The sequence below is a fragment of the Drosophila virilis genome, chromosome 4 (genome assembly GCF_030788295.1).
Source record: "Drosophila virilis strain 15010-1051.87 chromosome 4, Dvir_AGI_RSII-ME, whole genome shotgun sequence".
In the NCBI taxonomy this organism is placed as follows: domain Eukaryota; kingdom Metazoa; phylum Arthropoda; class Insecta; order Diptera; family Drosophilidae; genus Drosophila; species Drosophila virilis.
The window spans coordinates 24768636-24795657 of record NC_091546.1 but is presented as its reverse complement, the minus strand read 5'-3'; the positions used below and the strand labels follow the sequence as shown (position 1 = coordinate 24795657).

The window sequence follows — 27022 nt, the reverse complement described above, 5'->3', positions numbered from 1 at the left end:
GCTGTGCATGTGTGTGTGTGTGTTGTCTTTGGGGTCTGAAGCGTGTTAAAATATTAGACAGCCAGATTGCAATTGCATTCGTTGTTGCACTCTCTGGGCCAAGTTATGTAAGCTCATGGCCCAAACTGTGCAGCAACCAAGGGACTAAGTTATCCAAGCTGTATTAAAAGGGTGGTTCCAGCCTCGTAATCGATATGTCAATGAGAATCTCGACGAACAGAACGGAGTTGATCTCGTTATGCATTATACAGAAAAATATATTCATATCTTCGTTGCAATCAAGCCCGGTTTGAATCGGAAATCCCAATATTTGATTAGCAAGAGTAAAGTTTAGATCATAAGCTTGCCAGAAAAACTCGAATTGAAGACTACCTTTTAAGCTTCCATTTACTTTACTTGGCTGTAACTTGAATAATCCATTAAAGAAGTGAATATTTTGCAAGTACTTAGACAATGTTAAACAAAAAGTATTTGTGCCAGAGCCAAAGGGATGACGAGTACTCTCTGGAGCACTTGTGTTCGTCTAACTTTTCCCCAATTAATTTCCAACAGCTTTTCAACACCCGCAAGATAACAATATTATCTGGTAGCCTGGTTACCCTACAGCGGGTATATGTGTATACCAAGAGAAGGGAGCTCTCTCCCTTATGCCCTTTCAACCCCAAACAATTGCGCTGGGGGTCGATTTTCTCCAATTAGAACAGCCTACACCCTGGTCCCAAAACAGAACCCCCTAAATGCGCTTTACGCTTTCATGTTACGCATAATTGAAACGAACTTCCCATTCAGTGGGCACAGAGCACTCCAAATGCGTACAAGCTACGTCAATGTTAACGTTAACGTCAGCGTTAACGTCAATGCCAAACCACCACCAACATATTCGGCCTGGCTCCTGCTCAACCCCCAGTGCCTGCGACCGACGTCCGGGCCTTGCGCCTCACAAAGCATGTCAATGTCGTGAATATTATTGACATGGATTTACCACACAAACGACAATGGGGACGACAGCCATGTCGCCATTTTGTTAGGCGGCGGCATATCCGCGCTCAACTCCACCAGAAATGGGAAGGGCCGTCCAAGCGGGAGCCCTAGAGAGAAAAAACGCTGCTATCTGAAGGTCAACCCCTTTTGTCTGCTGTAAAGCAGCAGCTGTAAAGCAAGTTGAAGTTGTTTTTTGTTTTTTTTTTTTACTAAGCCTGAACCCACTGAAAATGAGCAAAAGGTGTTTAACAGGCGGAAGTGGGCTTCTACGATATTATCGAAACATTATAAGTCGAAACGATCTAAAGACTCGAAATTAGATACTTTTTTCACTTTTTTCAATATCTTATATCTTTTATTGTTTAAGCATAGCTCGGAGAAAATATAAGATCTCGCGAGCTTTATTTAAAAATTCGGAATATCCTTGTTCCACATAAAAACCAAAGACTAATTTTTCCAGATATACCCCTCTGCTTTTGGGTGGCAAATCTTAATATTGAAAATCTTACAATGTTCGGACTATATTCACCGAATTTACCAACAAATTTATTCCAATTGGAACTTCCAACTGGGCACTACAGGGTTTCTACTAGTCGAGCACTGCCGACTGGCGCACTCTTACTTTTTTTTTATTATTTTTCTTTCTGGCCTGTCAAAGTCAAAAGCATTTTGTGCTGATAAAAATCGATAAACAGCAGACAAGTCGCCCGTAGCTCAGGGGCAACCGTTGCCCAACCCGTTGCACATTCCGAGCACAGACGATTCTCGGTCAACTGCAGCAACTCCACTTTTATAGCCCCCCTGCCACCCTTCCAATTCCAGCTGCAACACAGCTTCGGTATGCGATTTTGGCTTTTGCTTTTTCAGGGGCTTGTCAAATCTCTCGGCATGCAGTGCTTGCTCGCAATATGTCATGGCTAAAAGATACTACCAGACATTGCTGACAGAGATACAATACAATAATATATATGTAAATACGAATGTTATAAGCATAATTAGATCATGTCGAAGTAAGTATATGGCTAACGCTTTGACAGCCCTAATCGAAAGGTAGCCCGAAGGGGGCGTATATATTTTAACATAATTGACCAGCTGGTAATTGTCATACGATTGGGTGGAATGCTTATAGCCAAGCTAACAAATAGATAAATATATGAAAATTAATTCCAAAAAAAAAAAACTTTCTATGAAATTGTGATGCTATATATATTCTTTTGATATTGTAGTCCAATTGGAACTTTTGCTTGGCATACTGTGAAGGTAGGAAAAACCATAAATGACGCAGGGTAATACTGGGATATATTGGGATTTTAATTAATTGGGATTTTAATTGTGCTAATACTTCATCAAGCATCTGCGCTATGTTTACAAATTTTGTGGTTAACAGAAATACCTACATACATATGTTACGATGATAATAAGAATTTTTAAATGTATCTTTTTAGCTGCTGCACATGTATAATGAAATAGTTCTGTACATTTAATGTTGAAGGTCGTTAAAACTCATAAGCGAACGATCACAACCTAATCCCAACTTAGTTAAACGGCCAGTGAGACCGTTACATAAAACACTTCCGCCTAATCGATGGCTCCCGCTTTGTTTAACAAGGTACAGTTCGATTGGAAAGCGTGTGTCGTGTGTATGTTTGTGTGTCTGTACTTATAACCAGAAACAAGCCGACATCAAATCGCTTGGCTGCATTTGTTGGCTCCCAAGTAGACGCTCATACATAAATATGAATGTGTGAGTGTATTTCCCTAAAAAAAAAAAAAACTACAACAACATCTGACCACTTTGTGCTCTTCGCTCTCTACCCCTCTCACGATATTTCAAACACACGCTCTCTGCTTGGTCAGCATTTCGGGCTGCCTGCTCTCTCGGTATGACCTCTCGGCACCCACACAACTTTAGTAACGAGAATTATTCTTGATTGCTGGCTCGTCGCGCAACTCACTGAGCGACGCTCTTGATATCAAAATTTTTGTTTATTTTCTTTTGTGCCTCACTCACACACACACACACTCACACTCACACAAGCGCTCACCACACACCCCCGTCTGCTGATGCCTATGAGCGTTTTTTGTTCTTTCCCTCGTCGCATGCTTTTGAGCTCTCCGCTCTTTACGAGAACGGCTCACCCGCGCTGTCGTTGCCCGCGCATGTGTTGCGTCTTGTGTGAGTGTGTGTGTGTGTGTGTGTGTGAGTGTGTTGTGTGAACATTGGGCTGCCCTGCTTCGTTTTCGCTGTCGTCGCCGGCGCCGTCGTCGCTGCGTCTTCTTCGTGGTTGCTTCGTCGTCTCTCGTTGTTGTTGTATACAAGGTCGTTTGCGTACAAATTTCAACATTATTTGAAGGTCGTCCTTTGCCCATTCTGCGCTCGTGCTTGCTCACGCTCTCTCACTTTTGCGTTTACTCTCTTTTCAGTTGCCGGTTGGCGTCTTGGCCTCCGCTGCTGCGTTCGGGTTGTTGTACCGGCTAAACAAAAGATGCCCATTAGAGGTCGTCGTCGTCGTTGTCAGCTGCATTCAATTATTATTGCACTTAACAGTAATATGCCAAAAAGTGAAAAGCATTTGCCCATTGCCCATTCACTTGCACGCCCTGCACTTACTTACACCATTGTCCGTTCCTGGCAATGCCCTTTGTTGGACTCGCTCTGCCGCGCCCTTTCCACAGCATAAACCAAACCAATTCCAGCTGCCGGCCGCCCGTTCGTTTTAGGTTAATGTACCTTAAATTTATTATAATATTCCATCGGCTTTTTCGCCTCTTTCGCTTTAAAGGTCGTTGACATTTTTCGTCGACTGGCTCTATTGTTGTGCGGTTGCTTTAAGCTATTGTTCGCGCTCGCAACAAGCTGATAACAAAAGTTGCGCCTCACGCTGGACAGTGTAATGCCAGTGTGTGTGTGTGTGTGTGTGTGTGTAGGACACATGTCGCAGTTCCAATTAGCATAACTCGCCTGTCTCAGTTCCCAGCAGAGGCCAAGGCCGTCATCTTTGGGGAGGGGCCGTATATGTCAGAAATTTTCTATTTGCTTGGCATATGAGTAATATTTCGGATAGCAACGCAATTTGTATGCAAACTTTATCATCAGTTGAAGGAGAGAATATGTACACTGCTTTTCTCTATGCCGAATCTCTCTTTTATGTTTACAAAAATGGTTTTTTTATTGGGAAATGTGATTCATGTGTGTGTGTGGAATTGAGGTCTCTATTGAAGAGGGCGAGAGAGAGAGAGAGAGAGAGAGATGAACGTTAGATGAGTCGCAGTACAACTGTGCCGTGTCTGACTGATTGAGTGATTGATTCAGGAAGTTGATTTTCAAATAAAATTTTAATTTATTTTTTATTCTTATGATTTACGAGTTTTTTTTTTTTTAATTTGGCGCGCAGTGTGCATAAGCTTCTTATTAGTGAGGGACAGTGTTGTGAAATGTTCATATGTATTATAAAGACCGCCAATTCTTAAACAATATTCATTTTAATTTATTTCCATTTGCTTGTTACAGATTTACAACACAATGGAACTGCATCAACGACATCTTTCAAATTTCTACAAATTGCACAAGTAAATATTAGAGTATATTGTGATTCGAATTGCATTGGGCAATTGCAGCTGACACACGCCCGCCCACACGGCCAGCGCCAAGATGCCCAACATGTCGAGCATAAAGACGGAGCAGAGCGCGTCACCCGGTGCCACCGGCTGCAGCTATCAGCTGCCGGTGAACATGTCCACAACGACAGCGGCGTCCACTGTGCGCCACAATGTGTCCGTGACGAACATCAAGTGCGAGGTGGAGGAGCTGCCGACGCCGAATGGCAACCTGGTGCCGGTTATAGCCAACTACAATAATCATAATCATAATCATAATCACAATCATAGCGGGGGCAACAGCAGCAACAGCAGCAGCCTGCGCATACCGCTGGGCGGCGGCGGCAAGGACGAGGATGAGTCCGACTCGGAGGCGGAGCTGGCCAACATTGAGAATCTGAAGGTGCGCCGACGGGCGGCCGACAAGAACGGACCACGACCCATGTCCTGGGAGGGTGAGCTCAGCGACGCCGAGACGAATGGCGGCGAGGCGCCGGACGAGGAGCTCATGGATACGGAGACGGTGGTCAAGAGTGAGGCCAGCAGCGGAACCACCAGCACCACACTGGCCGGCCGCCAAGTGAACGCGATGCTGCAGCCGATCAAAACCGAACTGGAGCACATAGCCGGCGAGATGCAGCAGCAGCATCAGCAGCAGCAGATGCAGCTCCAGCTGCAACCCATCAAGCAGCAACAGCAGCAGCAGCAGCAGCAGCTCCAGCAGAGCTTTGGGCCCAACAAGCTGAAGCTGGCGCCCACCCAAAGTGATCCCATCAATCTGAAGTATGAGCCGGCGTCTGCGCTTTGCGATCGCAGCAAGTCGAGCAGCGGCGGCCATCTGCCGTTGTTGCCCGCCAATCCCAGTCCCGACTCTGCCATACATTCCGTCTATACGCACAGCAGCCCCTCCCAATCGCCGCTGACCTCGCGCCACGCCCCCTACACACCATCGCTGAGCCGTAACAACAGCGACGCCTCTCACAGCAGCTGCTACAGCTACAGCTCCGAGTTTAGTCCGACGCACTCGCCCATCCAGGCACGTCATGCGCCGCCCGCGGGTGCCGCTCTCTTTCCCGGCCATGTCAATGGCGGCGGCGGCGGCGGCGGCGGACTACATCATCATAGCGTGCTGTATCCGCCACTGAATGTGGACGCAACCGTTGCCGGACAGGAAGCGCAAAATCTCAGCATGGATGGCAGCAGCAGCAGCGGCGGGGGAGGCGGCGGCGGCGGCGGTGCCCTGGATGCGATTGCCACGCTGCCGGCCTCGCCGGCGGGCATCTCGCGGCAGCAGCTCATAAATTCGCCGTGCCCGATTTGTGGCGATAAGATCAGCGGCTTCCACTACGGCATCTTCTCGTGCGAGTCGTGCAAGGGCTTCTTCAAGCGCACCGTACAGAATCGCAAGAACTATGTGTGCGTGCGCGGCGGTCCCTGCCAGGTGAGCATCTCCACGCGCAAGAAGTGCCCCGCCTGCCGCTTCGAGAAGTGCCTGCAGAAGGGCATGAAACTGGAGGCCATACGCGAGGATCGCACACGCGGCGGTCGCTCCACCTATCAATGCTCGTATACGCTGCCCAATTCAATGCTCAGCCCTCTGCTCAGTCCCGATCAGGCCGCCGCCGTTGTCAGTCAGCAGCAGCAGCAACAGCAGCAGCAGCAGCAGCGTCTACAACAACATCATCAACATCAACAACAACAACAACAGCAACAGCAGCAGCATCAGCATCAGCAGCAACAACAACAACAACATGGGCCACTTAATGGCTTTGGCGGCGGCTCCAATTCGCTGCCGGCGAGTCCCAGCCTCGGCGCATCCATCAAGACGGAGCAAACGGACTCCCTCAATCATCACACGACATCGCGAGCCTCAAGCATTCCAGCCCTGCTGCAGGTAAGCAAGGGAAGGTGTAGGAACTGACTGGTCAAAGTCAAGCTTTTATCCGAAATATCCCACTTGGCAGTAGAAGATAGTTTTTCCGAAAAGTGTGTGAAACATCTCGGATTTTCCAATTGGATTGGATTTCGAGCAGCTTTTATCACCAACTTTCCACAGTTCCAGGCAGAATTTTGCAGCTGTACTCACAAATTCAGATTCCTATATCTTACGATTTGGCCTTTACATTGATCATCAATCAGTCAATCAGTCAATCACGCAGGGCAAACAGTTTTCAATATATTTAGTTAAGGAAAGTTATGGTTGAGATAGCGTTTCGAAAATTGAGGTTTTCCACTCAGTTTCTTTCTCTCACCTGACACCTGAGATCGAATGTAAACAGAAGCAACTTTGCGAAATGTAAGCATTTTAATAGATTTAATTCCTTCTAACAAATAAGTGCAAACACAAGTGCAGAACTGTCTTACAGGACGTGTTGGATGCTTTCCGCCTGCTCTTCGTGTACTCACAGCAATGACAGAAAAGAAAGTCAACTTCCTTATACGAGCTTTGTAAAAATATATTTCCCTGCTCGCATTTTAATAATCTTCTTTGTTTTCTCACCCGCCAGGAAATCATGGATGTTGAACATCTCTGGCAATATACTGATACGGAACTGGCGCGCATTAATCAGCCGCTGTCCTCATTTGCGTCTGGCGGCAGTTCGTCGAGCGCCGCGGGCGGTTCGAGCACCGCCGGACAGCCAGCTGGCAATGCACAACAGATGACCAATCCACTGCTGGCCAGTGCTGGTCTCTCGTCCAATGGCGAGAACGCCAATCCCGATCTGATTGCCCATCTCTGCAACGTGGCGGATCATCGCCTCTACAAGATCGTCAAATGGTGCAAGAGTTTGCCGCTCTTCAAGAATATCTCGGTGAGCATCTATCGGATATCAGACAGTGCATATTTGTTGTTAACCAAATCGACCTCAAACCTCTTCCAGATTGACGATCAGATCTGCCTGCTCATCAATTCGTGGTGTGAACTGCTGCTCTTCTCCTGCTGTTTTCGTTCCATTGATACGCCCGGCGAGATCAAGATGTCGCAGGGCCGCAAGATAACACTGGCGCAGGCCAAAACCAACGGCTTACAGGTGAGCTATGCAGCTGGCAAAGTGTGGCTAGAGTCAATTTGGAATATTATCAAAATTTCTTTTTTATAGAACAAGTTTTTAGGGTCATGTAGGCTGATATTGCCAGACAAATATTAGAAGTCAATATATATATATATATATAGAATAAAATTGTTGTTGTTTTGAATTGATCAATATAAATCTAAGTGCGTCAGACTTTTCATAAATTAAATTAATATCCTAAACATTCTTCCGAACAACTGCCAAGTATTTACATTATTTAGTTAGTTTCAATCGAGAGAAAAATAAAAAAAGATGCATTTTAAAGTAATTATAATTAATTATAATTTTTATAGTATTATTTATTAAATTTACAACATAAGACAAATCTGGTTATTGCTTAAATATTTTTAAAAGTTTGTTGTTTTTTTCAATCAATTGATATTATTATTATTATTTATACAAACATTTAACTGACACTCATAATTGACTCTTTGCAGGCCTGCATTGAGCGCATGTTGAATCTGACGGATCATTTGCGGCGTCTGCGCGTTGATCGTTACGAATACGTTGCCATGAAGGTAATCGTGCTGCTGCAGTCCGGTGAGTAGTTGCCTCTACGCTGCTCCAAAGGGCGCTTTCTAATAACATTCTTTGTATATGCTGGCAGATACCACGGAGTTGCACGAGGCGGTCAAGGTGCGCGAGTGCCAGGAGAAGGCGCTGCAGGGCCTGCAGGCCTACACGTTGGCCCATTATCCCGATACGCCGTCCAAATTCGGGGAGCTGCTGCTGCGCATACCCGATCTGCAGCGCACGTGTCAGGTAAGTAATTGTATCTTCAAGTTATTCAACTAGAAATCTATATCACTCTGTCTCTGTATCTCGCTCTTGCTGTAGCTGGCCAAGGAGATGCTGACGATCAAGACGCGCGATGGCGCAGATTTCAATTTGCTGATGGAACTGCTGCGCGGAGAGCATTGACAAATGTTGTGGGCCATGGAACGCTGTCGGCGCCATTGTTGGGGTTAAGACGGACATAAAAGTTTTATATGATTAGTATTAGTATGTCTATGCGTAGCTCTAAGTGCTCTATGTGTAAGCTCTGGAAAACATGTGCCTAAAATATGAACCTACCGCCAACACAGCAACAACAACAACAACGACAACATCAACAACAACAACAACTAGAGAAGAGCATTAAAACCCAGCGCGAAATTGCCAAATTTTTGAATAAAACATATATCTGTATATTGTGTATGCAAAAGTTGTTGTATGTGCGTTTGTTGCTGTTGTTGTTGTTGTTGTTGTTGTGCGGCCTAAGTTCATTAAATTATATAAAGTTTTTGCTATGTATACATATATATGGATTATGTATAGTAACTAAAGCACACATGGAAAATGAAAAGACTAAGAAATTTATTTAACTTAAATATTAAAATGCAAAATCAAATTCTAATGTTTAGTTCAAGTAATCAAACAAAACAAAACATAAAAAAAAAAAATACAAAAAAAAAAAACAACAAGAAATATAGCAGCTAATGGTTTTTTAAATGCATATATTGTGTATTGAAAACGACGAGTAAATCGAAAATTAAAGAATATTTTTTAAATAAAATGCCAAAACCGAAATTGGTTTAAATGAGAGCTGCTAGATTTTCGAACTTCATATATAAAACGTGAACGAGAAATCCATTTTTAAATGTTGTAGCATTTAGTTTTAGTGCAATTTCACATGTCTACTTATATATCGATATATCGATGTACATATATACATATATATTTAAATCTATATATATATATATATATATAGAGCGAGAGAGAGAGAGAGAAAGAGAGGGAGGCCTCAAATGGCCGGCAGGAAAATACAGAAAAGGGAAAACTATACAAGAAAAGACCACTCGATTCAATTGCCGCCTCAATGTGGCAGGGCGTGGCAAAAACTATTCCAGTGATGCTATTTGTTGCATAAAAAACATAAACAAACAAACAAAAAAAACACACACACACACACACACACACAGAAAAACAAAAACAAACTACATAAATCAAATTTATACTTTTGTCATTACACATACTGATAAACCACATATGAATATTTGTATCTGTATTCGTATTTGAATTGTATTTTGTATTCTTTAATTAATGTTTTAATATTATATTTATATATAATATATATATATATATATATATAGATGTGTGTGCGTGCATATGTGCGCACATATAATTTGTTTTATTGTAATTTTACTTAATAGCTGAAGCAAATCCTGTAACAGGATTTAAAACATTTAAATTACATACAGTTATATTTTTAATTGTCAACGCATAAACAAACCTAGATTATATAGCCTGCATATATATATAATGTCAATATGTGTGTGTACGTTAACTATAAAACTTCCAGCCCCACCAGCAAATCGCAAGCAAACAAAACAAAACTATATATAATTCCAATAATTTCAAAATGAAATATGCAACAGAAACATAAACATTAAAACGTTGCTACGCACAATTGGCCAGGTGAGGAATATGTCCTCAGTATTGACCTGTGATTGAAATGTTAGTTAAAAAAAAAAAGAAGATAAACTAAAAATTGAGATTAAGTATCCGCTATCACAGTATCTAAATTTTGATTGTTCGTGCAGTTTTCTTTATATATGCCATCTGCATTTTGTCCACAGCAGAGGCTTTTGAAAATTACAAATAACAAATTTCAATTGCTGCCTGGCCTCGTGTTGATGCGTAAATTGTAAACCTAAAGTAAATGCAAATAGTTAAATGTTAATTTAATGAATGGTCTAACTAAATATCAATATACCATATACCATAGTTAAATGCAATTGTAAAATGATAATCAAATCAAAATTAATTTATAGTTTGTCCACAACAATCGAAAATTGTAGCAGCTAAAAGCGACAAGGAAAGCCGCCAAATCATTTTGTAAATACATTTTGAAATGTTCATTTTTAGTTTTGCAGCATTTTGAAATTTTACTATTTAGGTTATTTGCTTAAATAGTTAAAGTTGCGCTATGATGTTTAATATGTGAAATTCAAAATTATTTTTGAGCTCATTTGAGCTCGGTTCTTGTGCTTGCTTGTGTGCTTTGGTGCTACTTTTTTCAACTACTCATCCATAGTAAATATTTTATTTCATTTTTTTAATAATTGTAATAACTGAAATTCAAGTGAAACAACAATTAAACATTTTTAATTGTCAATGCAATATTTTGTAATAAACATTTTTTCAAAAAAACGTCTACATATGAAAAACAATTAACAATTCGTAATCCTTTTGCTTAAGTCAATTCAAGAAGATCTCGATTTAACGAAATATTAACAAGCTTTCATTTATATAGCATTATAAATGTTTAACACATTTAAGGCATATATTTGTTTAACCCAAAATTCATTTAGGAGTCAACATTATTTGGCCACTCAATTTTATCCATATAAATATGCGTCTACCGGCAGCTGAAACTACAAAAAATACAGCCCGGATTTATGAGCCTGTGCAATCAAATTTATGTTTGCAGCAATGCTTTATTGTAGTTCAATAAATTTGAAAATTTATTAAAATTTATGCAGACGGCGCAGGAAGTTTCTAACGAGTGGAATGCAAGTGAAGCAACAATTTCCCCATTTCCAACAAACTTTTTCGTTGGTTTGGCTCACGGTTTAAATGAATGCCACCCCCAAATGGAGAGAACATGTGCATTAGTTCGATTTTCGGATACCCTCGCAGGAATATTGCAGATGAGGACGTAATCGGTAAGTTTGATATTTTGTAAAAAACGAATAGGCTTTCGGTAAAGAGAAGGGCAGCTTGGCTAAAGACAACGCGGCGATGCATTAAGCATTTTCGGATCATATTAGGATTAGGGCTTTATGCACACCCAAACCAAAAATCTATATGGCAGGAATTGATAAAAATGGAGGGGTAAAGCTGCAAATTGTAAATAGGTCTCCAGAACTAGACATCCAAATAATAAGCTAAAGGTTCGAACTGTAGAAATGTAGATGCCTGGTAAAATTACAATGCATGTTATCTGATTAGATCAATCGCGGAAAAATTCGATGTATCTCTAAAGCTTAGGTTTTCGAGCGATTTTGAAATCAAGATTATGATTATGATCTTATGATTGTTAGAAAAATACTTAAGCAATATATATTATTATATTTTCCTATTCCACACCCGTTCCACAACCGACCGCAACTAATCCTAAAGTTCTATTCTTCTTATTAGCCTTAATCTAATGAATGCACGCATATTATAAAAAAAATAGTTTGCAGTTTGGAATCGTTAGTTTATTATTTGGTTAATTTAAGCAAAGCTTTTGTGTATTTTCAGCAGCTTATTTCATTGAAATATATATTTTGAGCAATCGGGCAGAGGTTTAGAATTCACTAGTCCTAGATACACGCTGTAAAGATTCGGCATTTACGATGGGTTGATTAATTTAGAATTGGGTTTCCCCTACTTACACGAATATTGGCTGAGGTTGCAGCTGGTTGACTGTGAGGAGATATTGCAGAGGGGAGGTCCTCCGCAGCCAGCATCGACTGGCGCCTCAAAAGCTGCAGGGCAAGATCCAGGATATTGTGCCGGACAAGATCCAGGGAATTGTGCGGGACACGCTTGAGTGTATTGTGCAGGGCATGATTGAGTGTATTGTGCAGGGCACGATTGAGTATATTGTGCAGGGCACGATTGAGTGTATTGTGCAGGGCACGATTGAGTATATTGTTGTTGACACGGTTGAGTGAACTGTGCTGGACAAGGAGCTGAATAGGGATAGGAGCAGGACATGGGCCTGGACGAGCCGCAGAAGGCATTCGGTGGCATCATGCAATTGGTGGCACAGGGCGTCTCAAAGCCACAGCCTGGCTGTGGCATCATGCAGGGTGCAGCCGGGTAGCTGGAAAGTATTCAGAAAATTTTAATGATCGGTGCTCGACAAGAAACAAACGGTGCTTACCACCCGGGAGGGGGGCTGCTCAGGCAGTTGCTGCAGCTGCCACAGCCGCTGCAGCTGCCGCAGCCGCCGCAAGTCTCGCATTTGGGAAAATGATTGAAGTTGTTGCCGGGTGCACAGACCGGCTTGTAGTCGGCGGAGTAAACGGTTTGCGGCAGCATCGAGTCATTGCCAGAACAGATGGGCTCCATTCTGGTAGAGTAGCTGGGACAGGTCCCATAGCTGGGACCGGGGCAACAATTGGGACTGGGTCCACAGCTGGGACTGGGGCCACAGCTGGGACTGGGCCCACAGCTGGAACTGGGGCCACAGCTGGGACTGGGGCCACAGCTCGTGCCCATGCCCATGCCCATGCCCATGCCCAGGCCCAGACAAGGCGGCGATGGAGCAGTTAGGCAATTGGGCAAGCACGGTGTCTGCGTTGTTCGAAACTTCTGTATGAAGGCCTCAATATCCAAGCAGTTGTTCGCGCAGACATTGCTCTGCGGGTAGGATGAACAGCAGGGCATCTGAGCGCATAAAGAGCCCTGTTGCGGGCAGCAGGGCATCTGATAGCACGAGGTAGGCGGTACGCAGGACGCCTGCATGCAGTCGGCGGAGACCAGTGGACAGGACATGTTCATGTCGTTCTGAACACCACATGCTCCGCCCGGCATGCCTGCGGGCATGGGGCAGCTGCCATTTTGTCCACAAGAGCAGTACTCCATGGCGGAGTCGCTGGACGTGGCCGAGCTGGACATGTCGCAGGTGTTCAACTGACAAAGTCCGCCATGGCACGTGGCATTGCACTGCGGATTGCCGCTGTTGCCGTTCCGGGCCGCCTTGTGGGCCACTTGACACTGTCGTACGTCCGTGCAGTCGGACATCTCGCTGCTTTGCTGCTCCAGGCTGCTCCAATCCGTAGTTCGCGTATCGCTGGAGCCGCTTTCCGTCGCTGACCTGTCCTCCGGCTTGTCAGCTCTGACGCAGCAATCCATCGATGCACTGGAACAGGATGAATTCTCTGGCAGGCAGTCGCTCGCGTTGCATTCATTACAATAGCTGCTCGATGTACACGAATCATAGATGTTATTGAGTCCGCCTCCAGACTGTGGCTGTGCCTGTGTTTTTTGCTGCTGTTGCTGCTGTTGCATCTGTTGAATCTGAGCCTTCAGATACTGTTGCAGCGGCTGCGGCTGGAACTGCATATAGTTCTCCATGCCGGGATATGACTGTGACTGCAACTGGGCATACTTCAAGTAGTCTGCCTCAGGCATTTGGTATTGATAAGCTCCCTCTGCTGATGGCTGTGTCAGGCTATAGCCACAATAGTTGAGGCTGCCTTCAGGCATTGTCATGCCCATGCCCATTCCCTGTAACATTCCCAATCCCATATCCATGCCCGTGCCCGTGCCCGTGGCTATAGTAGTACCCGTGCCCGTACCCATGCCCATACCCATTCCTGGTAACATTCCCATGCCCATTCCCATATCCATGCCCGTGCTCATAGGCGTTCCCGTACCCATGCCCATGCCCATGCCCATGCCCATTCCAGGTAACATTCCCATTCCCATACCCATATCCATGCCCGTGCCCATGCCCATGCCCATACCCATATCCATACCCATTCCCGTTCCCATTTGCATTCCCATCTGCTGTGCATAACATCCATTAGCGGCCATTTCTTCCTGTCCGCCGCTCTGTGCAGAAAATTTGACGGCGTTCTTCGATGCGATAGGATCTCTTATGCCGGAACCATCTACGAAAAAAGTAATATATATAATATATAGTAATATATTGAGCTCTGGCTCGAATGAAATATTACGATTCAGAATTGTAACTGGATACTGGTTTATTCTTAAAAAAAATTCATAATTTATTATAACTTTGGATTGAATTAATTTAACTTTAGGCTATTGAATAATAAACTTATTCGACATTTAAAAAAGATTACTGAAACATAATCAGTAAACTCACCTTTAGTTCTGGTGCCACCCGGATCCTTTTCGACACTCTTCTGATGCGACTCTGTTTTTATTTCACCGGAAGATATACGAAAATCGGAGCTGTAAAAACAATCCATCAATAAAGTAGTTCAATCAAAAGTCTATCATAGATATCTTGCTTTTTAAATTTTAAATTCCCCGAAAGCTCTTTGTTTGATTCTTCGATCGAGATTGTGGGGTCTTTCGATTTAGAAGAGTCTTTTGTAGTTTCTGGTTTTTCTTCATTTTTGGTGTTCTCTATGTCATCTACCGAAGCTGGCGTATTTAAGGAATCCGTTTTAGTTGATATGTCGTCTGATGCAATGGAGTCCTCACTTTCTCCAGAGTTCTGTTTGTTGCCTTCTTTTAGGGTGGACGTGGAAGAGGTGCGCAGCTCGGGCTCCAGGGGCTTGTAGGTCTTATAGATTTCCTCGATGCTCTCAATGGCGTTCAACCTAATGGTGTTCTCCTCGCGCTGCGCCGGGGAGAGCGACGCTATATCAATGCTGTCCATTATAATCCAAGTCCTTGCTCAATTAGTGCTTGGCTTGACAACTCAACCAAACCCTCTGCTCATTAGTTCACCCATAACAAGAGCAACTGAGTGAATACACCCGAAATTTTGATGGGTTTCTGCTAGTATTTGCTTTGTATTTTCTGTAATTATTTCATGCTGCTTTTAAGTTGGATTCCAAGGCAACTTTGTTTTAAAGAAGTCAAAGGCTTTTCTCGTTTTCATATTTTGTATAGTGTTTGGAATAATCTGTGCAGTTTTTAAGGATACAAATTTATTTTTATTTTGTATTTTATGTATATTATTTAGTTTCTTAATTTAATTTATTACGTTTGTTAGACATTTCGCTTTTGCAGATATGTGAGAATAGAGTTCGTTGGAAATATCTTTGAGACATAATATTTGGTTATTTAGTTCCTATATCCACCGATCTTTCCTATAGTATATGAAAAAGTAGGCCGATGTTGATGAGATTTAGAATATAGAATAAAAAAAGAGCTAGTTTTCAACAAAGAACAATTTATATGAGAATCCTAAGGGAACTTATGAATCCCGAGTTAAGTAATCTTGATATAAAAAAGGTTTCTATATCCAAGCAAAATTTTCCACAAATCATTTTTATGGCAGCTATATGATAAAGTTATCCAAAGTTGATAAGATAAGATATGTTAATAAAACAAAAAAGAGTTTTGTAGTTTTGTGGATCGATTGTTCCCATAGCAGCCATATGATATGGAGGTTCGATCCGACCGGTTCCGACTTATGCCAAGTTTAAAGGCGGTAGCTTTAAGGCTGAGAGATATAGAACTGTCTGTTTCTGTCTGACCTGGCTATATCAACTCGGCTGTTGATGCTGATCTAGAATGCGTATACTTAATGTCTCCTTCCCCTACAAGGGTAGACTGAGTGCCGACGACTTCTCTGCAAAGGCCACTGACACTTCCTGCTGCTATTTCAAGGAAAGTATCCCCTACTACGACAGACGAAAATGTAGTTTCCGTTTCGGCACAATGTCATCTCAGTTCATATTTTCTTTAAATTTCCCTCAGCTGCATTTACAAACATACAAAAATGCTGCCTACTTTTTAAGCTGTAGCTCACGCACATATTCACACATACACAGGCACACACACGCACACACACACACACACACACACACACACACACACACACACACGTTTTGAGTGTAAAGTTGTTTGCCAGGCTTTTTATTATACTCTTGCAAAGGGATGTTTTAATTTTATTAGGAAATATGCAACCCCTAACGCATAAAATTTTTATTCCAAATAAAATAATTTTTTTTATTGTTTTTCATCAGCATAAAAATCGAAATTTTAAATGTTGACCAGGTTGTTGATTATGAGATACCTTTATGATGTGATCCAATTTGTGTTTATATATTTTTTATATATATATTTTTTTTTCTTCTTTTTGACTCCTTTTTGAATTAGCAATAAAAAATCATAGGTAGATAAAATATATTTTTAGTTTTTATGATTAATATCTCGTACTTTCATTAAACATTTCTTTTCTCTTCTTTTGCCATGTTGAGCAAACTTTGTTTACGGCAACATGGGAAACTAGTTAAATATATTTGGCTATCAAATCTGGGAAGGGTATTTATTTATCGGCATGTCTAATATGCAACACACCTGCCTTTGTAGCCGGTTGGGCTTATTAATTGCCAGCAGGTGTCTGCAGGTGCCGGTGACTTTAATTGAAATTCCGGATTTTCGGATGCTTGGAACCTTCTGGCGCTTAACGCTAGCTAATTATTGTGGAAACAATTGCTTTTTCCTATGGACGTTCAATTTCCACGAAAAAGGACCCTGGCTCCTTTAAAGGACTACGACTGAAATGAACTCAATTATTGAGAAGTTGAAATGAATTCGTTTTATCATCGAACACATCGCACCTGGCTGAACATATTGCAAGCCTGTTTGCACCTGTCCAACTGGGTCCACTTAAAGAGCATATCCATTTCGCTTAATGTCTCGCTTTTCTGGCACTTTGGATGGCAAACATTTGCTAACCAGAACCAGAACCAGTCATCATTATCGTCACCAGCTCTCGGCTGAGGCAGCAAATTTGCATGCCGGCGGCCACTTTGGCGTGCGATTGAAATGTTAAGTTGCAAAAAGTATGCTGAGCGATTGATTGATTGATCGATTGATTGATTGATTGGTAGGCAGCTGCAGGATGAGCTGATGGGAGTGGAGAAGGGTTTAGGAAGTGTGGGCTAATGATGCAACTTCAACATGGACCAGGACTTGGACTTGGACTTGGAGTTGAGAACTGTGGGCTGTCGTTATTATGTTCAATTAGACGCTGAGGAATTTAAGGCCATTTGATTGATGCCGTAATTGTTGGCTGCAACTACTCTGAAAAACGCTTTCTTTGTTTTTGTTTTTTTCTTTTTAACTGTTGCATGCAAATCGAAAACGAGTGGCTAAACTGTAGAATTAAAATGCTTGGTAGCTACAGAATGTAAATGCACCATGCGGGCTACTAGATAAGAAACTAGATACCATATTTCTTTATTTCCTGTTTTCTATAATTCCTTAGATAATTTCAAAAAATTTATATTAGCGGCATGAGTTTAAAAACTTAAAGGTGTGGCAACGCTGTCATTAACAGACGCCAAAATACAGATATAATTGCCGGTATTTGAATAATATATGGATAAATTTCGTTAGACTAAACTTGTATTAATATATGTTTATTCTATAAACATAAGCTAAAACTATTTAAATCATAAATAATAATTAAACAACTATTTCAAAGTCTCTCCCAAATTGTTAACCAACTGCCAGACGCTCAGAAAATAAATCGTTAACAGTAGCGCTAAAAAATACCGAAACGAGAAATACTAAATGTATCAACAGCTGTTAATGCAAAATTCGCCAGCTAACAGCATACTGTTAACAGTGTGTAAAGAAGTTTCCAACCGTGCGGGTGGCCACGCGCGTGCCAATAAGAACTCCAAACAAGAAATTGGAAACCAACAATGAGATTTTCGCAAAATAACACTTAAATCATAAAAAAAAAATAAACAAATCAAAACAAAGCGTGCCAAGCTGTGCGAGTGCGAGGTGTGTAAAAAGTCAAAGGCTAAATGTAGAATACAAATACAATGCAGCCTGCGTAAAGCCGAATGCAAGAAGCTAATCGCAATCACAGTAATAAAAACAAGTGTAACACACAATATTAATGTGCGAGGCGTGCGGCCGCAGCCAGCCTAACACTGTGTGCGTGCATGTGCATGTGTTGTGTGTGAGTTTTGTTTGCGCTTGTGTGAATTTGTGTGTGTGTGTGCGCGGGTCACCTAAATAAACCAATTTTAATTGGCAAGAAGAGAGCAAGAAGCATTTATTGTAGTTGCGGCCAAAAATCAGCTGTCTGCTATGTGTGGATGTGCACTTGTGTGTGCGCATTTGAGCAATTGTGTGCACTTGTATGTGCCTGGGTGTGTGCGTGTGTGTGTGTGTGTGTGTGTGTGCCTATGCTCGGCATTTGTTGTTGTTGCGTCGGCCCGTTTTAAGCATTTTTGGTGTTAAATTTTGAAGCCTGCCTTCGTTTCTTTTTCTTTCTCCTACATATTCTGCGCTTATCTTTTTTCAAAGCCAAAGCCACAGCCAGCAAACTCGTTTCGTTATTTAGTTGCCATTGGCTTTTGTTGTTGTTGTTGTTGCTGTTGCTGTCTCTGTTTTTGTTGCGCGACGCGTCACGCCTTTTGTATTTTTAATCGCGCAATTCATTCATGAGGCCCGCAACAGCAGCAGCAGCAGCAGCAGCAACAACAGCAACAACCGATCGTCTGCTTAATTTGGGGCGCGCGTTTTCTACTCCAAATTTCTTTTATTTTCACCCAAAAAATAATAAAGATAAAAAAAGAGAAGGAAGCAAAATATCAAACAAAAGCAAAATCAAAAGAAATCAAATTTCAAACTTGTAACAGCGTCAGCAACAGTAACAGCAACAACAACAGCAGCAATAACACTAACAGTTGCAGTAACAGTGACAAAAAGCAACAACAAAATATTCACTCACAGCAGCCGTAGCCAAATTGCACTTTCTGCCGTTTTTGTTTCTGTTGTGGTTGTTTTTTTTGGTGAATTTGTGATGTAAGTTGTATATTTTTAAAAGTATTTTTAAACACACACTCTTTTCCGTTTGTTGTTGTTAATTTGCCTTGCCTTACGCCGTTTGCTGTTTCGAGATTTGGTTTCGCGCTGACCGACCGGCTTTTTATCGCATAGTACAAAAACAACAATTACAGGCATTTCCGTTTGTGTTTACGCACACATTTTTAAGTTTCGAAATTGGGATTCCGTTTGCGAATACCCTGTATTAAAGAATCTCTACACTTAAGAAACTTGGTCCAGTTAACCTTTAGTTAACATTTCAAGCATTTAAAAAATCAAACAAAAAAAAAAACAGTTAGAAAAAGTTTAATCTCGTAAGCCATTCGGTTTTCCATAATGTTCTTATCAAAAAATGATTTGAATAAAATCAAATGGAATTTGATGAAAGTTACCCGCCAAGTTTTTAATGCCTTCTTCTTCTTCCATTTTAAGCGAGATAATATATTTTTTTATCGTTTTAAATTGTTGCCCGTATAACTTTGTATAATGAAAGGTTATTTGGTCACAATAGGAAATAATTTGAACAACGAAATTTATTTGATTTTTGTGGCTTAACAAATAGCCGTGAGATCAGCTGTGACAAATTCAATTTGCAAGCTAAATTTTGTTTCATTGCAAGAAATGATAATTGGGCTTGAGCTTAGATAAATATTCGAAGAACTAATCTTAAAATGTAATTCAAACATATTGGAAAACATTTTTCATTAATTTATGGAATTCAATTTGGCACTTTTAACGGATTTCTTTGTATTGTATTTTGTATTTTTTGTGTGGTCATTCTGCTTTATTGCCCTTTTAATAAAAAGAAAAAAAGATCACAGTTTTTACAAAAGTAATAGTTATCGTGCATCAAAGATAATAATAATATTTTTCAAGGAATAATATTATTTTTTAAGGAACACATCAACATTTAGGTTTTGTCTTTTATGGAATCCAATTCGTAAGTTTACTTTATTTTATTTCTTACAACATTTTTTTAAATAAAATTATTTTTCATATACATAAAAATATTTATATGCAATAATTGATAATAATATAAAAGAATATTATATGTCTGTATGTAAGCTGAGTTACATATAAAAACATTGAAATTCTTATAAAAAATTTCTTTGCTATGCAGGCAAATGTATTGGTGTCATATAAATACTGTCTGCTCTTCCTGAATGGATTTTTAATTTTCAATTCATAAATGAAAAACTTATCTCTCCTACGCACATTTTCACGCGCTTGTCGAACACATTTGTGAACAGATTGATTATTTTTTAATGAGCTGATTAATACCTCATAAAAACAACATCAAACCAAAATTAAAAATGTCAAAAATAATTTGTTGAATGGCCAAAAGTATAATTTATGCGCGGCCTTTTAAAAATAGCAACTGACGAGCGCTCGACAAAAGATTAATATAAATATTCACAAGAACAAGAAAACGCGTGTCGCCATATTCGAGTGAAGAAGCTAATGTTAGAGGCTTTAACTTAATAAAATATAAATGGTTTTTAATAGTTTAATTTTCTTAAATACAACTCAGAAGTGGGCGGCATTCAGAGCAAGGCATTTCTTACACTTATCACAAATTCTAAATAAATAAACCCTTGCAGATGTTATCTGCACACAGTCACATATGCTTGTCCGTTCGACTTTTTAGCGAGGTTAATTATTTATTACAAGTTCAAGACATTAACTCTCTGTACAATTATTGGAGTCGGTACTTCTTCTATAGGAAACAGCATTCAACAAGTGAAAAATTGTTTGATATTAAATTCTAGCAATTACATGTATTTAACATAATATGAATATTAATATAACACGAGCAATCAGTTTCAAATCGTCTTTTAAGTTCAAGAAGAGTATATGTTATTGATTTCATATTTATATTTAAACATAATTAAATAATTCGCAAGAACTGCATTTCGTTTAAGACACTAGACACTTATGATAAGTAAGCTAGGTCTTGAATTAATAGTGTGAATAATACATTTGACTTTAGATTTTTGCATTTGACATGAAAATAGGCTAACTGTGCAAATATATAGCATATTGGCTAGTTCAATCCGAACGTCTTCCTAAGTATAATTCCTCTTTCTTGTTTTAAAGCCTGCTAATAATTGTATTAGTTGTTTTGCCAGTGCGACGCGTTTGACAGTCTGTCAGCAATAATCTGATACTGTAAAGGGGTTGTCACAACATTGAGTTCTTTAATGCAATTAAGTTTTTATCATGTGATGATTACAGGTTTGCCCAGCAAAAGTCACTTCTCTCAGCTTCTTAGAAAACTGTTTTCTCCCTGAGAAAAAGCTAGACTGATAAGCTTTCTGCTGACGCCCGAACGGACCGACCGATAAGGCGCATTGCAGTAGCTGTTTTGTGGGCCCGATAAGCTTGACATATTTTCCCTGCTGTTTGCTTGACGATAAAAAAAGGCCCAAACGGAAGTCGTCAGACACAAAGTCTAAATATGCTACATTTGCTCGAAATAGTCAAGATGCTGCATTAAGAAGAGAAACAATAGAAACTCATTTTATGAAAAATAAAGCGAAAAACGTTTTTAACTTAAACGTTTTTAATTCTTATAATAAATATGAAAAAGTTTAGTCGAAATGTCACGGGAAAACATGTAACTCTGTGAAATGTTGAACATTTTAAATATTCAATTCAATTTGATTAAATAAAGAGGGCTGCATTGGTAACATATTAAAATTAATTGTAATTTGATATTATTTTAATTTAGATAAAAACTGTATACGATTGTATTCAACTTTTTATTTGTGGAGCGAGTAAGGTTTTGACTCGAAATGAAATTGTCGGCACAAAGAAATCCAAATTTGTTAAATTAATTTTAGCATGCTGTAAGTGACAGTCAAGTTGGCAGCGTAATTAATTAAACATTCAGACAATTCATAATGAGACTCCGCCTGAACCATGGACCACAGGTTGCCTGGTTACTTTTGAAGACGGATGGGCTAACATATTTAAACAAATACATAAACATGTACATGTATGCACACTCGAATTTACTTATATTCAACATTTACACATAATTTGTTTGTGAAAAGGCGTCATGGCAACAAAAACAGCCAGAAATATTACAAAGTGGGGGCGCGTGCTATGTCAGGGTTCAGCAGGTCAAATGCTGAGCAACTTTTTTTTACGTTTGTTTTTTTTTTCTTTTTATCAAGCTGTCGGAAATTTTTAACTGCTGCATTAATTTTAATTTGTGGTTAAATATTTCTCTTTCCTTACTTTGTCTGTTTTTTACATTTTTAATGAGCGCAAAAAGGGTTTTTATTTTGTTTAAATGCGTAACAAATGAATGTGTAACAAATATTTTAATTTTCATAACAAAAAAAAATATCATATGTATGCTAATATTTTTGCGCAAACTTTCGCACAAGTTCTTAAATTACGTAAAACTGCAAACTCATTATTTATCGGGCCAATCGACTTTTGTGTTAATTGACTTAGCTTTTCATTGGGCTCACAAAATTTCCAACAACTTCAAACTTTGTTCATTTGGTGCCCTTTGATAATGAACTTTAGTTGAAATTAATTCGTGCCATTAACAAAATTCAATCAATCGATAAACAATCACGTTCATCGATCAACGTCGAGTCTAATCCCGGCCAGCCCGAGTGAACCCTACCCAAGGGAACCGACCTTGTCCTAAATTATTATCAGTTGAAGTATATTTAAAACTGGACACAATATAATTCACACTTGAATTAATCGGAAACTCGGCCAGAAATGAAAGTCAAGTCAACTTGGAGACGTTTCGAGTCAGCTGTCAGCATGGGGAAAGGACCCCAGCGACACTCCCACACACCCTCTGTTCGAATCCTTGTGACAACATGCTTCCAGTCGGTATTAGTTTACAGTTTTGTGGTTAACCGCAAGTAAGCATTTTGTGAAATTTGTTTCGTTGGTTTCGTTTCCACTTGCCCAACTCAAAGTTGGACACTTTGTAAAACTTGAACTCGGACTCAGCGGGTGGTGTTCGGGTTTGGTCAGCAAAATGGCTGTTTAGCTGCTTCGATGGTCCTGCTTGGCCGGTCATCAATAGAATTTCTATTTTTCTTTCTCATATTCCTTTTCATTTTTCTTTTTTTTTTTTTTTGCTTCTATAAAACAAATTTTCACACTTTGCTGCGTTTTTCTGACATTCCCATGACTTTATGCTTACGTTTCACTGCGCAGAAAGTGCGACTTGATGAAAAGCGGTGCTATTGACGACAATCCCTTAAAATATCAAATAACAGCAGACCAAGTATATCTAAGGCTTTCAGGCAATACGTTCTGTACATACTTCAAGAAACTACAAATAAACAAGCTTCCCATTGAAAGGTTCTATAGAATTTATTATGTCTGCCTTGTTTATGCGCTGTATATCGAGATAAGACTCTTATCGTGATGTATACGTATTGATATAATTAATTTCGTTTCACATTATGTGACATGTTTATTTATGAACTGCTAGTTGAAGGAAAGTAAATGTTGCGGGAACTTAACTAACATAAGTTTAATTTTTTGTTAATTATAATATGATGTTAGAGAGAGACACAGAGATTGTTTTATAAAACATAAATTTTAATTAATAATACGTGCAGAGATTTAATGAATTGGAATTCATGATCACAGAGCTGCGCATAAGTTTTGTATTGATAAATATTCAGTTTTAAACAGCTTTGCAATTATTCGTTTATTTATACGTAATTGGCTAACAATTTTTTAATTTGCCCTCAAGGACTTTGACGATGGCTCTGGCTTGTATCTTCCTGGTAAAAGCATGCAGCTGTCATGGAAACCTCAAGGCAGGCAAATTATTTTCTTTTCTTTCGTCTAACAATTAGGCACGCAACCATCCGTGGGCGGGTCGGCACAGGTGGCCCGTTAGCCAGCCGTGTGATGTGCTGACACCTTGGTGAGTGGGCGTGGCCAGGTGCACATCCATGCTGTCCGCATGGCAGGCGCCCGAGGCGAGGGCTTCTGTTTATGGTTGATTGAATTGAAGTGGGAAGCATGCGGCGTTAGTTAAACTAGAAATCGACTTGAAAAGTGTATTTAAGGGTGATTCATATGTTATTTAGCGTTCACTTGAAATGATTATTAAACGGAAGGTTGGGCTAAGTTATATGCCTGACCTAATAAGTTTTTAGTTAGGGTATATTCGTGCTTAACTTAAAATTGCTAAGTTGACTTTAGTCATAATTATTATTTTAATTTTTTCGGCAGGATCGCTTAGTCAATAATTTTATTTATAATTTAAAACAAGCCAACACGTTTTCAGAAAGGAAACATGTTCTTTTTATTCGAACGACTAATGATAGATATTGTATTAATTATGATTCAAAATGTATGCGTAAATAATAATTACATAATTATATGTGCCCTATGTCAGCTCATCTAAGGTTCTCTATAAATAACAAATTAACACTTTTAAATTCAACTTAATATTCTGTTTAAATCTTTATGTTTATGCTTCTTAATTTGCATTTAGCTTTGTGGCAACGATCTTTAATCGAATATCAAACGCCAATTTTCTGTGTTGTCTGGTTCAATAACCCAAGCGTAAAGTTAATTTATGAAATCACGCTAAATGTTTCCCGTGCTGACTAATTTTCAGAAATTTCGAAGCGATTTCCATTGTCCGCACAGCTTAACGAACGATTTGTATCTGCCCTCTGGGGCATCGAATTTTTATTGTTATTGCCGCAGCGGCTACTGTGAAAACGCAATAGCAAATACGTACAGTAAATATAATAAGCCGAAGATAAATCTGTTTTCATTACTCATTAGGACAGTCGCCTGGGTCTCATTTGGTTCCATTGACTGAACGTTGCATTTAAATGGGAAATTTGTAATATGATTTATAAACTAATGTTGATTTTTCGCATATTGCAAACGGACGTTGTTGATTTTTAGTATAGCTTAATTCACATTTTTCACCAAAAATAATATTTTTATTGTTGCGCTTTGTAAATTTCAATGCAAATATACGAGTACTTAGATGCCTTATCTATGAATGAATCTATTGTTTAGGTAGTTATTCATAAAAATTGCATTTGTTTAAATATTTAAACCAATAAAATAAACAAGTAAAGTTTCTGGTAAACGATGCGTGCTGTATGTGCGTTTTACTGTGATGTTAGTTATGCAGTTTCTGTATAGATGTTAAATACCGAATGCCTTTCTATGCGATTTTCATGAGTTCATGTATTGAAAGCATATGTCATGTGTATTTATTGTATGGCTTCATCTTCTTTTATCTCATTTTTTCTTCAACTTTAAGAACTCATCTGCCCGTTGATAAATTAAACTTAAATATTTATGTATATTTGAATTAATGACTAAAAACCTTTGCTGCTTTATTCAACCTCAAATATTCAGCTGGTCGCATGTATATTGTTCTTCTCACTGCTTGCTGGCCCATAACATCCTTCAAGCTGATTCTGAATTGCAATATTCACGCAAAAACCAACGAACCATACAAATTGACTTCCGTTGTCTCGAGTGGGATGTGAAATTCGGGGCGTTCTTTGCTGCCCAGATTGCAACTGTTCTGCATCAGTTGAGCTTAGTTGGGCTGCTTCCTCCCACATGAAGTTGAGGCTGTGCAGGCAGACCTTTTGCTAATTATGTTTATGGCCAAATTGCCGATAAAGTTTTTCATGTCACGTAGTTTGTTGAAAAGTCATTACAGTAATGCCGTCGGAATATGTGGTCTGCTCTTTTTTTTACGCCCAAAACTTAACAGCTTGGCCTATAAGCTGAGCATTAGTTTTGTCTTATAAGTTGATGTTAATAAACAATTGTTAACTACTGAAGTTTTTCAGTTGTAATTGAAATTAACCAAAACTTAAAAAAAATACTAAAAATACTCCGAGTTAAAAAAAGAAAGCAGTTAAAAACAGGCATGCGTTGAATTTTTCACGACTTTAGACATACTCAAGAATTTAATTAAAACACTCGAATTTTTCCATTTCATTGTGCAATGGAATTATCCGACGCAGTGTTAGGTCCAATTTTAACATTTATGTGCTCAATTTGGCGAATGATTGCTTATTCTCCATTAGATTGCCAGCGCCTAATTAAAATATTTTCTTATCGTTTTCAGACAACGCAGGAAGCACTAAAGTTGCGCCCGTCGCGCTACATTTTGGACAAGGTAAGCCCCATTCAACTGGACGGAAATTGTCTGATAAAAATTGTTAAAATCGTTGCTATTTTTTGTTTTTTATCAGCTTATAAATTGCAAGTACTAATATATAATACACATATATTTTATATATATTTTTTGATCACATTTGCATATCTAAAGTTTTATTTAATAAAGCTAATGGATCAAACGATATATATAAATTTGCGGTAAATATTTGTTTAATTAATGCAACATTAAGATAACTTTGTCTAAGGAATTATCGAACTGAGAAATTTTGTATACACATTTTTAAATAATATCTTATCGACTATTGAAAGGTTCTCATTTTAAGTTATTTAGTAACAAAGTAAAGTTTATTCTTTCTATGGGGGACTCAGCTTCAAATCTTAAGACAATTTATATTTTGTTTATAAATATTCAAGAACTTAAAGTTAATCCACGTTGATTAAAAGTTGTCACACTATTGAATTTTACATACTTTTTGATATATGTAATTTTTAAACTTCCGGCAACTAAAGTAAAATTTAAGTTTAACATGTGTTAATTTTAATTTATCAACTTTTAACTACCTAAAAGTGCTCCACTAAGCATGAACTCTCTTTTATAAATCAGCTAATTAAGAACACGTTCAGGAAACAGGGCATTCCATTAAATAGAAGCACATCGCCATCTTAATCAT

At 39.4% G+C, this 27022-nt stretch overlaps 3 protein-coding genes across 6 annotated transcripts in view; 2 read left to right on the top strand and 1 right to left on the bottom strand.

Annotated features, from left to right (window-relative positions):
* The window catches only part of Hr39 (Nuclear hormone receptor FTZ-F1 beta), a 30927-nt gene extending 20531 nt beyond the window's left edge, over positions 1–10396 (top strand). Inside the window, exons 3-8 of the mRNA XM_032437874.2 lie at positions 4493–6472; positions 7086–7391; positions 7461–7610; positions 8090–8192; positions 8260–8414; positions 8490–10396. Coding sequence (XP_032293765.1) covers positions 4634–6472; positions 7086–7391; positions 7461–7610; positions 8090–8192; positions 8260–8414; positions 8490–8573 — 2637 coding nt within the window. The 5' untranslated portion in view covers positions 4493–4633 and the 3' untranslated portion in view covers positions 8574–10396. The remainder of the gene's footprint in view (positions 1–4492; positions 6473–7085; positions 7392–7460; positions 7611–8089; positions 8193–8259; positions 8415–8489) is intronic.
* A 1478-nt stretch (positions 10397–11874) lies between these two features.
* On the bottom strand, positions 11875–15212 carry LOC6634239 (uncharacterized). Its single transcript, XM_015169693.3, has 5 exons — positions 14669–15212; positions 14521–14609; positions 12568–14302; positions 12074–12507; positions 11875–12012 (listed from the first exon to the last, which is right to left on the bottom strand). Exons 1-5 carry the CDS (start codon positions 15040–15042, stop codon positions 12002–12004), a joined length of 2643 nt encoding a protein of 880 aa, XP_015025179.2. The 5' UTR covers positions 15043–15212; the 3' UTR covers positions 11875–12001.
* A 2768-nt stretch (positions 15213–17980) lies between these two features.
* Positions 17981–27022, top strand: part of LOC6634241 (beta-1,4-glucuronyltransferase 1) — a 62612-nt gene continuing 53570 nt past the window's right edge. For 2 of the 4 annotated variants that reach the window (XM_002057756.4, XM_015169852.3), the window contains exons 1-2: positions 17981–18134; positions 26299–26349. The gene's annotated coding sequence lies outside the window, so the exon portion shown is untranslated. Of the gene's footprint in view, positions 18135–20063; positions 20128–26298; positions 26350–27022 lie in introns of those variants that run through there. The other 2 variants (XM_070208845.1, XM_070208846.1) reach the window with 2 other exon arrangements.

Coding starts and splice junctions, on each gene's coding strand:
- LOC6634239 (XM_015169693.3), bottom strand. CDS start 15,042: ATGGACAGCATTGATATAGCGTCGCTCTCCCCGGCGCAGCGCGAGGAG. Junction 14,303..14,520: donor GGGTGGCACCAGAACTAAAG/GTGAGTTTACTG, acceptor CTTTTTTCGTAG/ATGGTTCCGGCATAAGAGAT. Junction 12,508..12,567: donor AGCAGCCCCCCTCCCGGGTG/GTAAGCACCGTT, acceptor AATACTTTCCAG/CTACCCGGCTGCACCCTGCA.